This window comes from Sciurus vulgaris, assembly GCF_902686455.1.
Source record: "Sciurus vulgaris genome assembly, chromosome: 13".
NCBI lineage: Eukaryota > Metazoa > Chordata > Mammalia > Rodentia > Sciuridae > Sciurus > Sciurus vulgaris.
In genome coordinates this window covers 13417065-13432249 of record NC_136474.1, presented here as the reverse complement: position 1 = coordinate 13432249, position 15185 = coordinate 13417065, and the positions used below count along the sequence as shown (strand labels likewise).

The window sequence follows — 15185 nt, the reverse complement described above, 5'->3', positions numbered from 1 at the left end:
ACGTGGGGTTACAGCAAGCTAAAAAGTGTCTCCTCAGCCAAGGAAACACAGTGGAATCTGCAGTCAGGCCACAGAGCAGAGAAGTCCGCTAACTCTTCACCTGAGAAGGGAGTGAAGTCCCGAAGGCTTCGGAACGCCAGGGGTGGCCCCCCCAGACGGCAGGCGAGCCCCTTTGAAAGGGTCTGAGAACTGAGTTGACACTTCTCAAAAGAAGATGTAGTATACAACGAGAATGTAAGTCCTTAATGAGCAGTAGCCCTGCATAGGTTACCACTCAGTTGCACTGAATAATTTCCACCCCAAAACTAAAACAGGGTCTTCTGCGTTCTGCTCATGTGGACCTCTAGAGAGAGGTGGAATCTGTAGTTTTCTTAACTGCTGAGCTCGGTAACAGCCAAGACTTAGTCGGCAGGTGCCTTCTTCACGTGATACTGAGTGTGCACAAAGGCTGACTAGCAGGTTCCCGGTCAGTAACCTGGTTGACCCAGCAAGCCACTCACTTTCAGTCTCCCGTCTGCACATCCTGACAGGTCATGAAGATCATGGCCAGGAAACAGCCTTTGCACCTTGCCTGTTCTCACCTGTTGCTTTCACTGAGCAGACCTGCTGACCACAGCAGGAAGAGAGCAAGTTCTCTTTGCGTAGGCTTGGAACCGTGGCTCTGTTTTAGGATGAGGTCGCCCCCTTCTCCCCTCCTTTCTCCCCCATCTCCCACCCTCTTCCTCTTTCTTTGTTTCTTTTTTTTGTACTGGAGATTGAACCTGGGGCCTCTGCATGCTTAGCATGTGTTCTATCACTGAGCTACATTCCCAGGCCATCTTATTGCTAATTACTTTTTCAGATAGTTTAAGAAATCATATGTAAGCATAATAGCTTTCTTTCCTCCTTTGCAGTCACGAGAGACGATCCACGCTGCTCTTCTCCTAGATCAATAATGTGGTGTGAGCATGGCTGAACTTCAGCATAAGGATTTGAGCTTTAATGCAATGACTTTTTATGAGTGCATTTGCACATAACATTAAAAGATATTTTTAAAGGAGAAATCACCATTATTCTTTCTGTACACTTTCTGAAAACTGTTTAACCCATCAGGATGTGTTTAGAAATGTTAGGTAGTGTTACTGATACTTGATCTGTTTGTCAATCCATGTTAAACTGGAAAGCAGAACCCTGCCTTTTTATTTTTACTTAAAAAACGATGGGTTTTTAATCTCAGGGCCAACAAAATGCAATGAAGTTCTCAGTGCCTCTCTATTCCAAGCCATATTTTACCAGATAGCCTCTCAAGTTGTTTGGAAGAAGCAGAAGAGTCAGGCCAAATGCTTTTTTCCCTTTGCACATGAGATGTTTTCATCTTTTTTCTTTAAATTGACTTAAGTTTTTAGTAAGTAAGTAGAGATTATGATTTTATAATGCAATTTGACTTCATGTTCTTACAATCTATTGCCCTGTAAGCATCATGTTTTCCTTGAGGTTTCACCCTAAATTACATTATTTTAACCAAGTTCTTTAATAACATTAATGCACAACATGATGTTTCTGTTTCCTGAAGTACAAAATAATGCATGACTAGTTAATTTACACACTGTTGCAACAATGTCAGCTTTTGTACAGCTCAGGATAAAGATGTAAGGTGAAACAGGACCTATTTCTTAATATGAGAGCATATTTTCTTCTTTGAAAAATATTTCTATTAATCTTTTGTGTCACAGATATTCGGATGTTCTTCTGTGTGCCTGGGCAGACCATGCAGGTGCTTGGTGCCCGGATGCCGGGCATTAAAGGTGTGTGAGCAGATGCTTGCACTTCTGCGAGGTACAGGGACAGACTGGTGTCCTCTCCCATGAAATAATAATGGCTGCAGTGATCAGAAGGAAGCACGTGGATGACCTCCAGTGGGTGTGAGGCCAGAGAGAGAGGGACAGGAAGAGAGTTCTCTCATCCGGCAGTTGCTGTTCAAAGCATCACTCTTTGAGACAATTACAGAGCTAACGAGAAGTAAAACATGGTAGTATATAATGGGAGGAAGAATTCCATACAAATAGACAATGAATCAGGTGATATAACGGCCTTTTTCCTGTCTTTCGTTTCTTTGATATTTTACTTCCTTAGGAAAAATCTATGATTGTTTAATTTGTTTCCTGCTCCATTATAAATACTTCCCAGCTGTTTCCCTCTCTCCCTCTTAAAGATTTATAAAATAACCAGAATTTAGGAGGACTTTATTTTAAGAACCCATTGATTGCTTCAGAGTACAGAAGGAAATGCATTAAAAATATAAACAAAACGTTTCTGGGGTCCCTGAATTGACAGCTACTTTGTCACTTGGTAGGAGGTTGCTTCTTCTGAGTCATGTGCATCTGTCCCTGCTCTGGCAGCTGTTGAAACGAACAAGTTCTGTGGAGCAAAGCAGAGCATGTGTAGTGCATGGAGTGGAGATGGGATGGTCTGAACCTGGAAGGGTAAGATGTCGCAGGAGGCAGGCAGCTGTTCTGTGCTGTGACTAACGGATCTGACCAGCACAATCAGGGAGGAGGAAATGGTTTCAGAGGTCTTAGAAGGTCACGGCCGGGAAGCACAGAAGGCCGGCTCCATTCCTTGGAGCTCCAGGTGAGGCAGGACATCATGGCGGGAGAGTGTGGCTGAGGGAAGCTGCTCACATGGTGATCAGGAGGCTGAGAGAGAGGTGTCCACTCAACAGACACAAATGTACACCCAAAGCCATGCCCCAGTGACCCCTCCTCCAGCCACACCCGCCGCTCTGGTTATACTCCGTTAATCCCGTCAGGGCATTCATTAAGAATCGGGTCGAGATGCTCACAACCCCATTATTTTTCCTCTGAACCTTCTTGCATGTCTCACATGTGAGCTTTGGGGGCACTCTCGTCCCCACCATAACAGACACCGTGCTAAGAACTCAGTCCTGCGAGCTCTGACCTTTCATAGCAATCTAGGACGAGCGCGGGGCTGCTCGGAAGGCTGACTGAGGTGTGCTCTCTGGCTCTGTGACGGCCCTGAGCTGCAGGAGCGTTCCACACGTCCACAGCACAGGTGTCCTGTGCATGTTTTGTGTCCCTCTTAACAATTTCATATTTGTAAGAGAGTTTCCCCTTTTTAAATTTTTTTTATTGTAACTAAGTGGGGTACAACTTGTTTCTCTGTTTGTACGTGGAGTAACAGCATACCATTTGTGTAATCATACGTTTACATAGGGTAATGGTGTTTGATTCATTCTGTTATTTTTTCCTTTGCCCTGCCCCTCCCACCCCTCTTTTCTATACAGTCCCTCCTTCCTCCATTCTTGCCTCCCTCCCACCCCCCCCCATTATGTGTCATCATCTACTTATCAGCGAGATCATTCGTCCTTAGGATTTTTGAGATTGGCTTATCTCACTTAGCATGATATTCTCCAATTTCATCCATTTGTCTGCAAATGCCATAATTTTATTATTCTTTATGGCTGAGTAATATTCCATTGTGTATATATATATATATATCTATATACACATTGTGTGTATATATATATATGTATATATATATACATATATATATATAGCTATGAGTTTCTCCTCTTGTGTGGGTAGATTGTGAGCTGGCCAGGTTGAATCTATTGTTTTTCTCACTTGTGGATTTTTTCCAAAACTGTGTGCTGGCTTCCTTAGAAAACAAAATGCAAGAACAAGGCATGTCTGAAAGTTGAAGGCATGGGAGGTGGAGCCACGCTAGGAAGCCCTCCATCCACGGGTGACCTCAGGTGTTAGTGGTGAGCTCCCAGGACCCATGTGCCGATGGACCGGTGTACTGATGGGCCCGTGTGCTGATGGACCGTGTGCTGATGGACCATGTACTTATTGCTGTGACAAAAGCAGAGTTCTCCAGAGGGCGACAGAGGTGAGCCCACCTGCTAGCCCCAAGGGCTGTGGGGCCTGTGTGCAGCAGGAGCAGTAATACATGTGCTTTGTCTCAGGATCCTGGACCCTGCAGCTCCGCGCGTGGTAGAGGAGGGTTTACCTTCTATGGCTTTCCCAGCTTGAATGTGCTGTAGTGCCAAGTTCAAAGACATATTTTGCCCTAGATGGAGAAGGCTCACTTGGATCTGACCTCTTCTGCCCTCATGAGCTTGGGCGACTCCTCGTAGCAGCTTCACACGTGCCAACAGAAAGTTGAGCAGCTCGATTTCTGTCATCAGTCAGGTGGGATCATTCCAGACAGAAAGTCAGTGCGTCTGTCGTTTTGGAAGAGGCTTGCTTGTTCAGGTTGGGTGTTAGTTGTGAGTTGCTGCATGCACCTGAGCTGAGCAGGTAGCAGCGTAGAACAGTGACGGCCGTCTCAGCACAAGCAGACGGGGAATCCTGGCAAGAAAGACAAGTCAAGCCTCGGCGGCTCTTTTCTCTGAGGTGTTTTCCTGTGTCGGATCTGCTGCGGGTTTCCACTTCGGATCTCAGTGTCTAGAAAGCCTCTGGGATGGAAACTCTCCTAGACTTCCCGCCCGTGCCCCCTCTTTTCTCCTTTTGCTGCCCCCTCCCAGAGCAAGCCACCTGGCCGGCCCTCTGCCCTCCTGCAGGCCTGGGCTCCTGAGCTGTGTCCACTCTCCAGATTCTGGCTCAGTTCTAGGACTCCCTGGTGGTCTCCCCACCTGGGTTTCTATCCTCTCATCCTGATGTGCTTCCCAGCGGTGCTGCCCCACGCCAGATCCTCCACCCTCCGTGGCCAGGAGCACCCAGGCCTGGCCACGGCCACGGCCCCTCTGCTGAGCTTTCCCAGGACGTCTCCTTGTTCCCATCTCCCAGTTCTGAGGGTGCTTTCCTGACTCCATACTTGGGCGTTCTTCTTTCCTCTGGGCAGAGTCCTTTCTGCAGGGCCTGCGAGGACGCGGGACTGACGGCCACGACCGGCAGGCGCTCTGATGCGGTGGCCATCTTCCGTGCAGCCCTTCCTCCTGCTGGGTCTTGCAGCTGTCTGCAACCTGCCTGCCGCTCAACTCTCGCCGCCCTCCGCCCGGTTACTCGGCGGCTGTGGCCACGTGGGCGTCCTTGGGCGTCCTTGGGTGTCCTTGGGCATCCTTGTCACTTCTCTGAGCCGAATTTGCCCTCGGGAGCTCTTCCTTCCTTCCACCTCCAGCACCATCGCCACGCAGGGCATGGTCCCCACCCTCCATAGTCTGCTGGCTGCTCCAAACAGGGCTCTAGGACGGGCGACAGCTGCCACTGCCTTCACCTCTGCATGTCCCCAGTGGCCCTGGGGCTCGGCCTTGCCCGCTCGGCGGCCTCGGAGGTTTTACGTCGCTGCTCTTAACTCCTCCCCACCTTCAGTGGCGAACTGCTTCCTCATCCCACCTGCTGGCTCCCCTGCGTCCTGGCGTCCTGTCCACCGAGCACGGCCACACGAGCCTTCCTCCCCACCACCCCTGCCACTGAGTCATCGCCAGACAAGGCTTTGAGAAGTGTCTTCCCCTGATGCGCCACGGCCAGTAGTGCAGTGGTGGCCGTGCCCACGCCCTGCCCAGCCCTCCTGGGTCTCCCGGACACTCTTCCGCATGTCTCCTTCCTGGGCGTCCCCCAGCCGGCCTCCATCCCTCAGACTCTGCACTCCGAATTCATCCAGTGCACCACGTTTGCCAGCTGCCGTAGTGTGCTGGCCCACTCTGCCCTGTTGGCCGAGGACCCTTGGGATAACCCCTCTCGTCTCTGAGCATTTCCTAGGTACACGACCTGAGCCAACTGTCTTCTTACGTTTATCCCTTGCAGAAAGTCTACAGTTGGAGACGGTTGTCCACTTTGCAGATGAGCAAGCGGGGAGAGGTGTAAGCACCCAGCCAGGCACCGCTCTGAAGTCCTGTCCTCCAGGCGGGTGGGGACAGGGTGGCAGGACTATAGGTTGGGGGCCGGCTGACCTGATCCGTAGTCCACCTGGGCCACATCCCAGCTGGGGGTTCAGACGAGTTATCAGGACCCTGAGCTGGAGCGCTCGCTTGTGCCACAGGGGTATTTTATTGCCCAGTCCTAACAATAGCATTTAGACATGTCTTCCTTCTCTTTCTCTCCCTTCAGCCTTGTCCCTTGCACTGTCAGCCTCTGTAAACCCGCCCCTGACCCGTCGTCCTCTCTGCCCTTCAGCAGGGATTATAAGCTCCCTGGTTTCATTCAGAACTTAATTGCGACCTGTCTCCATTCATTTCACTTTGGGCTTCCTAGTTGGATTTTAAGTAAGCTTAATTTTATTTTTAATTGACAAGTACAATTACATATGCTTGTCACACAAAGCATGCTGTTTTAAAATATGTAATGTTGTGGAACTGCTCAGTTGAATTAATAACGTGTGTCACCTCCCCAAGAGAATTTGAGGACAAACTCTGCTGTCTTAGCAATTTCCCAAATATGGTGTGGGTACGTATTTTCGCCGTGTCATAACATAGAGGTTTTGGACGCATTTTCCTAGCTGAAGTTTTGTGTCATTCGACCAACATCTCTCCCTCTGCCTACCTGGTCCCTGGGATCCAGCGTTCCACCCTTTACTTCTGTTAGTTCAACAGGTTCAGTGTTGCGAGCTTACAGAAGTGAAGGGTAAGTGAGAATGTGCCCTATTTGTCTTTCTCTGTCTGGATCCGTTCACGTGACATGATGTTCTCCAGATTCACCCTGTTGTGGCAGAGGACTCGGTTCCCTGCACTTTTAAAGCAGAAATGTATGCTGTGTATCCAGACTCCACTGCTGTATCCGTTCTTCTGTTGACGGGCACCTCGGCCGCTGCGCTGACTGCAGCAGATGGTGCTCCTTGAGCTTGAGACAGCTCGTGTTCTTGGACGTGCGGATTTGCTTCCTTCACCATGCACCTGGGACTGGACTCACTGACTCGTACTAGTGTCTTTAATTTCAAGTGGAGCCTCCACGGTGTTTTCCATGATGGCTGAACTAATTCACATTCCCACCAACAGGGTAAAAAGTCTCCTTTTCTCCATGTACTCACCAACATCGTCATCTTTTTTCTGGTTTACAAAAGCCATTATATACACATGAAGTTGATTTCTGGTTTCAATCTGCATGTATCTGATGATTAGCAAAGTCAGCATTTTTTCACGTATCTGTCGCCCTTTATGTTTTCTTGAGAGAAATTTCTACTAGGGTTCCTTTCCAACTTTTGACTTTTTCTTGCTCTTGAGTGATTTGAGTTCCTCCTATGTTTTGGGAAGTGGTCACAAACCGATGTCCAGCTTGCCAAGACGAAGGCTGTGTGGGTCATCTCTTCACCCGCCCATTGGTGGCTACATTCCCTTTTCCCTGGGGACCATGTCCTTTACTGTAGGAACGTTTGGTTTGGCGTAACGCCACCTGTTTATTTTTGCCTTTGTTGCCGGAGCTCCTTGGGTCATCTGCATGGTATTTTTCCCCAGATCAAAGCCATGGAGCTTGAACCTGCTGTCTTCTGGTGGTTTTCCCACTCTAGGCTGATTCTTGTGCAGAATCCCTCCTCATTCATAAGGAGATGTCCCAGGACCCCAGTGGACCCAGGATGGTGTTGCACCCTGGGAAGAAACCCTGGGACACCCAGTGCATGAGTCCGTCTGAGGGCAGACGGCTGCTGGGCCAAGGAGCTGGAGGTGTGCCCAGCGTGAACGAGCGGAAGGAAGGGTGATCCGCCGCCTGGTGGTGTGCTGGCTGGCGTGGGACTTTGCCACGCTATGGAGGATGGTGCACGGCCTAAAACTATGCATCATCTCTGGATTTCCCATTTTATATTGTGGGTTTGTGTTTGATTGTGGGGAAGCAAAACTGCAGAAGAAGATGGGCCTCAGCAGAGGCTGAGAGACAGGGTTCGATTTTGTTCTTCTCCCGTGGATATCCAGTTTTCTCAGCATAACGTCTTGAAGAGATGATCTTTTCTCCACCTTTGTCTGAAATCAACTATGTGGATTTATTTCTGGGCTTTCTATTCTGTCCCTTTGGAATGTGTTTCTGTTGATGCCAGTACCAGACTGTTGTAATGCTACAGTTTGTGGCGTGTCTTGAAGTCTGGGAACATGATTCCTTCAGTTTTATTCTTCACCAAGATCACGTTGGCTATTTGGGCGTTCCTATGGTTCCATATAAATACTAAGATTATCTCTATTTCAGTAAAAAATTCCATTCGGATTTTGCACTGAATCTTCAGTTCATCTTGAGTAGTATGTACAATTTAACAATATTGATTTTTCAAATCCATGAACATGGTATATCATTCCCTTTTCATAACTTCATCAACTTCTTTAATGAAAATTTCTTTTTAAAAAAATTTTTAAATGTTGTTTGTTTTTTATTTTCTAAATCATACTCATTCACACATTGACTCCTGAAATATATATAAACATTATTTTATGACAAGACAGAATATCTACATTATCTCAACTACACAAAAAGAAAAGAGGTCCAAAATAATATTAAAGGACTTCCTTAGTTAAAACTACAAAACTAAGTATATACATGTAAAATATGTATTTAAATCCCTGCATTCCCATTCCTTTTATTTTTTTTCAGCTAAATTTTATACAAATAATATCTGCTCTTATAATTTCCACTCAGATTAATGTCATCATACCCTGTCACTCAAGCCAAACCTCCTTCTCCTTTTTACCCACTTGGTTCAATTTCTTACTAAGTATTTTTGTAGCTATTGCAAATGGGATTATTTTAAAATTTTATTTCAAATAGTTTATTGTCTTATAGAAATATTACCATATTTTGTATGTTGACTTTGCATGCTGAACCTGAATCACTAAGATTAATTCTAGTGTTTTTTGGTGGACTCTTTAGGGTTTTCTAGATATTAGACCATATATCTGCAAACAGTGACAGTTGTACTGCTTCCTTTCGAATGTACACGTCTTTTATGTCTTTCTTTTGCCTAATTGCTCTAACTAGGACTTCCGGTACTATATTGAATAGAAATGGCAAGCAATCATATTTTTCTGGTTCTTGATTTAGAGAAAAGTCTTTCAACTTTTCACTGCTGGGTGTGCTATCAGCTGTGGGTTTGTCAAGCTTTTCTTGTCTTGAGTTTCAATCCTTCTATTCCTACTTTGGTGAGAGATTTTATCATGAAAGGATGTTGATTTTGTCAGATATGCTTTCTGTATCTTTGAGAAAATCACATGGTTTTGTACTTCATTCTTTTGATCTGCTGTATCACATTTATGAATTCGTGTGTGTTAAACCATCCTGTCATCCCTTGGTAAAGCCTATTTGGTTTTGGCAAAATATTATTATTTTTTAAGTAGTGTTGAATTCACTGTTCTTGCATTGTCAAACACTTCCTCACCTACGTTCATTGACAACATTGACCTGTGATTCAACAATTATTTTCCTTTGGTTTCCTTTTCTGACATTGGTATCAGGGTAAAACCAGCCTCATAAAATGAGTTTTGAAATATTTCTTCAGCTTCAACTTTTTAGAAGATTTTGAAAAGGATTGGTAATAGTTCTTTTAAAATATTTGGTAGACAAATTATGCTATGTGCATGTGTGAATATACCACAATGAATACTGTTTAGATATAATTATAGCGTACTAATTAAAATCATAGTAAGAACAATAATCGAAGGGAGATCAGTAGAGTAACTGGATGGGTTGGGGGGAAGAAAAGGGAAGGGAAAGTACTGGGAATAGGATTGATCAAATTATGTTGTGTGCGTGTATAAATATGGTACCATGATTTCCACTATTCCATGTAACTGTAGTGCACTCATAAAAAGGTGTTGGTGCAATCCAACAGTGAAGTCGTCAGTCTTGGTATTTTCTTTGATGGGAGACTTTTGTTACTCATTCATTCTCCTTATTCATTTTTGATCTGTTCATATGTTTTTATTTCTTCATGATCCCACCTCAGTAGGTAACATGTGTCTAGGAATTTTCCATTTCTTCCACATACCCAATTTTTTTGGAATATAATTGTTTATAGTACTGTATTTCTATGGTCTCAATGATAATGTCTCTTTCATTTTTGTTTATCTTATGAGTCTTCTTTCTGCTTTTCTTAGTTAAAGGTTTGTAAACTGTGGTTATTTTTTTCAAAACACCAACTGTTAGTTTTCATCAATTCTTCCTTATTTTTCTAGTCTCTATTTCATGTGTTTCTGCTCTCATCTTTATTACTATCTTCCTTACACTACCTTTGAATATAATTTGTTCTTCCATTTTAGTTTCTTGAGGGGTAGAGTTATAGTATTTGAGGATTTTTCTATGTAGGCACTTACCAGGGCCAACTTCTCTCCTAGACTTGCTTTGCTTTGTGCCAAAGCAAAACTCTGTACCCAAGTTTTGATATGTTCTTGTCCATTTCCATTTGTCTCAATATAACTTTTAAATGTCCCCCAGAATCTCTTCTTTGATTCATTGTTGGTCAGGAGCATGTTTTTAAATCTCCGTGTGTTGTGAAATTTTCAAACCTCGCTCTTGTCATTGATTTCTGATTTCCATAGCAGCGTGCTCAGTACAGGTATTCCATGTGAATTTCCGCATTTGGCAGTTCTTGAACATCTCTTTCACAGGCCTGTGTTCTGTCCTGAGGAACCTTCACGTGCACTTGAGATGACGTGCCCTCTGCTGCTGTTGGAGGGGAGTTCTGTGTGTGACCTGGATTCCTTAGGCCTCACGTTGACTTTCTGAGGGGGATACCCATTGTGGGAAGTAGGGCTTGGAGCCCCTGGACGCCTGCAGCACCGTCCACGGCTCCCTGGTGCTGTGGTCACCTCCTTCCAATAGGATTGATCAAATTATGTTGTGTATGTGTATAAATGTGGTACCACGATTTCCACCATTCCGTGTAATTGTAGTGCACTCATACACAGATGCTGGTGGAATCCAACAGTGAGGTCGTCAGTCTGTGGTGCTGTGAGGCGGGCACACGCATTCACCACCCCGTGCCCCTCGACGGGTCCGTCCCCCCATCCTGGGTCTGGCCTTCTGTCCAGTTCTGCCCTGAAGTCTGTGCTATCTGGTGTGAACGCCGTTGCTCTCTTCTCTTCACTTCCACGCCTTGGAGTGCTCCCCTCGCCACGCACCCCTCAAATGTGGAGGAACTCTGCAGGCACACCTAGTGGTTTGCTTTTTAACCCTTCGTCTTCTGTGTCTTTTGGTGGCAAACTGAGTGCATCACACTGGAGGTGCTTGTCCCCAGCTGAGGACTCTCCACTGCTGTCCTGCTGCCCGTTTCCTGGGTGCTTTGGAGTTCTTTTGTCCCTGTCCTCCTCTCTTGCCACCTTTCTCTTAGTGGATGATTTTTCTCCAGTTGCATGTTTTAATTTTTAACTCTCTTTCTTTTGTGGCTCTACCATAGGTTTTTCACTTAATGGCCACGATTAGGACTGTTTAAAGCTGATAACAAAGTCAACTGCATATAAACATCTACACATTCTGTTTTTATGTCAGACGCACATCTTTCCATATCATGTATCTCTCAACCAATGATTGTAGCTATTAAGATTTTTCATAGTTGCTCTTTAAACTTGCGTGCTTCCAGGTTAGATTTGAAGAGCAAGGTCCACGTATTTGAAGGCTCTGTTTCACATCCCATGCGACACCCGGATGCGTCTGTTACAGTGGGTCAACGTGTGCACTCAGGAAGTGCGGGTGCCGTCTGCCAGGCTGTTGTGCACATGGGTTCCGTCCGCTTGTTTGCTAATGACGTTCTCCCTCTCTCTTCCCCCTGCAGCGTGTGCATTCCGATACAATGGGCTCTCCTTTGTCTACCTTATCTACCTCTTGCTCATTCCGCTGTTTTCAGAACCGACGAAAGCAACAATGCAAGGTAAGAGACTTTGTCCTTCTGGACCACAGCTGCAAGGCCTGGATGCATCTGCCGGGCTTGCCGGGTTTGTCTTTATTCAGTGGGGACGCTGCTCCTGGGCAGCAGGGTGGTCCTCCAGGGAGCGGGGTCCAGCCTGCACCAGGCAGAGCTATGTGCAAACTGTTTGTGAGATGTGCTCTGTCATCTGCACAGCCCTTCCCTACTGGGTCCTTGTTGGTAGGCTTGACTATGTATCGGGAATGTTTTGCTTAGTTAACGTATTGTCAATAAAAGAAGGCAGGTGGCTTGCCAACATTGGTTTGTGCATTTTCATATTGCTGGGGAGAATATGGTAGCTGGAGGAGGCAGAGCAGTGTCTGACTTTTCTAAGCCATTTGATGGGAGGACTGGGTAAGAAGCCTGGTTACCCTTGTACCTCGATCATGCCTCAGTTTTGATTTCTTAAATATGCCTCGATGACATTCAGCAAGAGTAGTGTGAGTTGGGTCCAGTTTCTGAGCACATTCCTGCAAAGCTTTTGCATTCTTCTCTTTGCTCCACAAGAACCAAGACACAGAGGAACAGGAACTGTGTTTTCTGGACTCTAATTAGGAAACACAGTCTGGTTTGTAATTATTTAACTGAAGTTCTTCCACAAGTATAAAAATGAAAGCACACTCAGTTGATCTAATAAGTTGTTTTTCAGCACATCACTGTTGTAAGAAATAAGCACCATACCAAACGCCACGGAAAAGTGGGATGGCTGCGTGCTGACACACAGGGAAGGGGGCTGGGTCTGCGCAGCCTACAGAGTGGGGAGGCCATAGACAAGTCCCCCGTGCAGCCTGTGGTGCCCAGAAGGCAGCCATCTGGCCTCTCTGGGTTTATCATGAGCGTTGTCCTGTAACTGCGGATACCATGGTGATTGTCCTGTCTCGAGAACTTAAAAAATGCCTCTTTCGTGTTATTCAACTACTTAATATGCAAAGCTCAGAGGAGCTGGAGAAAGGTGTTTTTGCAAGTCCTTCTCAAACCACAGATGCACTGTCTATGGGACCCCGCACGCATACCTCATTTCTAAATTGTTCTGCTTGAGCAGAGTGGATCCTGACCTCAAGAACAAGGCTGTAACACACAAGCAGTGCCTGTTCGTGGCTTGGAGCTCATTTCTCAAAGCAAGGTCTCGTGAGCATCCACCTAATAGAGTGCTTTGAAAGTAAGCACCTGGATAAGTTGAACTGAACTGCCACTGTTTAGTCAAGATGGCCTCTCCTTGTTCTAGATGGAGCTCGGGCCACGGGGACTTCCCCCTCCCTGTGTAGGGGACGCCCCTGAGTCTTCCGTTCCCCAGAGTGACCGCCCTGAATGAGCAGTGGTGGCAGAAGTGCCCTGTTTCGGTCCGGGTGCAGCGGGGCTCTCAGGAAGGCCTACTAAGAGCAGGACACACATTCCTTGCACGCAAGGAAATACCCTGAAGTTACCAGGCTGTCCCCAACAGAGCACAGCAGGCGTGCGGCGTGTGTCAGTGCTGACGAGTGGCAGGAGGGACGCTGGAGCGGGGCCCCACGCATCTCCTGCCAGTGTGGCCGCAGCACTGGCCCTCTCCTCTTGCCTGTGCTCCTGCCCCAGGAGGCGTGACCGCACTGCCCGTGGCCTCGCTGGTGTGTAACGCAGAAGCTCTAGCAAGGCATGGCGCCTGGTCAGCTCCACGGAAGGACTCGCCATCCACCCCTCTAGACTCTGTGCTTGAGGCATGGGTGAGGCTGCTGGTGGAGCCAGTCCTGTGTGGAGGCCACCCAGACAGTGAGATGAGCTGGTGGACGCAGTGCAGCTTCCCAGGGAGACCAGGTTCGGCCCACTGGAACCTGCGTCCACTCTGTTTCACACCTTCGACAGGCGAGTGCATTGGTGAGTTGGACGGGCTTCCAGCAAGCCCTGCAGCCCCTGCTCCCAGACAGCACTGGAGTCGGCGAGTGAGCCTGGATGGGCCTCGGGAGCAGAACAGCCTTGCTGGGCCGGCCCTGGTGCAGACCCCAGCTGGCCGCCAGGTGCTGGCACAGGCTCGCTGCTGCCCCAACTTGGCCACCAATGGGCGCTTTCTTGTGTGGCTGTGTTTCCCCCAAGCACAACCACAGAGGGACCCCGCATGTGGGGAATTCTAGCGCATTGCTTATAGGGCGACGTGGTCCTTGGGGTTGTCCCAGGGGAAGATTCCACGCCCTCCACCACCGTGGTTTAGGCCACAGTTTTGATCTCAGGGTCATCAGCAGGATGAAGAATATCCGAGTCCTAATGGACTTCCCCATCCTGTGATCAAACAGGGTTGGAGTAAGGCCTTGTCCTGCGGTGCCGAGGGAGGGAGGAGGCAGCGGGTAGTCACATGCTAACACCCTACAAGTTTGTTTTACAAGGTTGTGGTGGGGCCGTGGTATGGCTCATTGGTAAAGCACTTGCCTGGCTTGAGGCCCCTCTTAGACCCTCAACACCGAAAAACACCAGGGTCACAGGATCGTCTGGAGTCTCAAGGAACCTTACAGATTTATGTAATCAGCAAGGGCCGACGCGGCACAGAGAACTCTAATGTTCTTGTCAGTTTTTTGCTGCTCTGACCAAAAAGGCCTGACAAGAACAATTAGAACAGAACAAGTTTACTCAGGGGCTCACAGTAGAGGTCTTAGTCCACAGGCAGCCGGCTCCGACCCGTGGGGCTCCAGGTGAGGCAGAACCTCATGGCAGAAGAGTGTGGTGGAGGAGGGCCGCTGGGGACGTGGCACCAGGAAGCAGGGAGAGCGCTGCTCACCACAGACAAAATGCATCCCCAAGCCGTGTGCCCAGGGCCCCCTCCACCACCACACCCACCCAGCTAATCCCCGTCTGGGGGTGAATGCGCTGATTAGATAAAGACTCGCACACTGATCATTTCACCTCTAAACTTCCTCGCGTTGTCTCACAGATGAGTGTTTGGGGACACCTCACATCTAACCGTCACATCTGGAGTTGAAAGAGCTTTCAGGACTGATCTGGCAAATTCCAGAAACTAGTGGTTGGAGCCCCTTCCACAATGCCTGTGTCCTGGAAAGTCTACTGCATTGTCCGGCAATCCCTTCTCGAATCGAGCTGAAATCCAGCTCCCTGATACTCCAAAATGTGTTTCTGACCTACAGCAACAAAGCTAAGATCACCTTGTAGGCCCATTGAAAGGGACTCATCAAAGGACAGGTAGTTCACAGAATGACTTCTGAGTCTTTATGAATCCAGGACTTCTGTTTTCTTCTACTTCGATTCTTCAGATATGTAATTATCTCAGTAGTCTTGTATCAGAAATTAGAGATCATTTCCGGTGTATTAAAAAGAGAATGTCTAGGAGTGGGAATTTGTACCAATGGTGATGGGGGCACAGGAAGCAGCAGGGAATGTTGGAGCCTGAC

The 15185-nt window shown here is 47.4% G+C and overlaps 1 protein-coding gene across 1 annotated transcript in view; it reads left to right on the top strand.

The window, feature by feature from the left end:
* PIEZO2 (piezo type mechanosensitive ion channel component 2) overlaps positions 1 to 15185 on the top strand; it is a 356262-nt gene that overhangs the window by 66467 nt on the left and 274610 nt on the right. The window contains exon 2 of the mRNA XM_079108940.1: positions 11683 to 11778. Within this exon, the coding sequence (XP_078965066.1) occupies positions 11683 to 11778 (96 nt within the window). The remainder of the gene's footprint in view (positions 1 to 11682; positions 11779 to 15185) is intronic.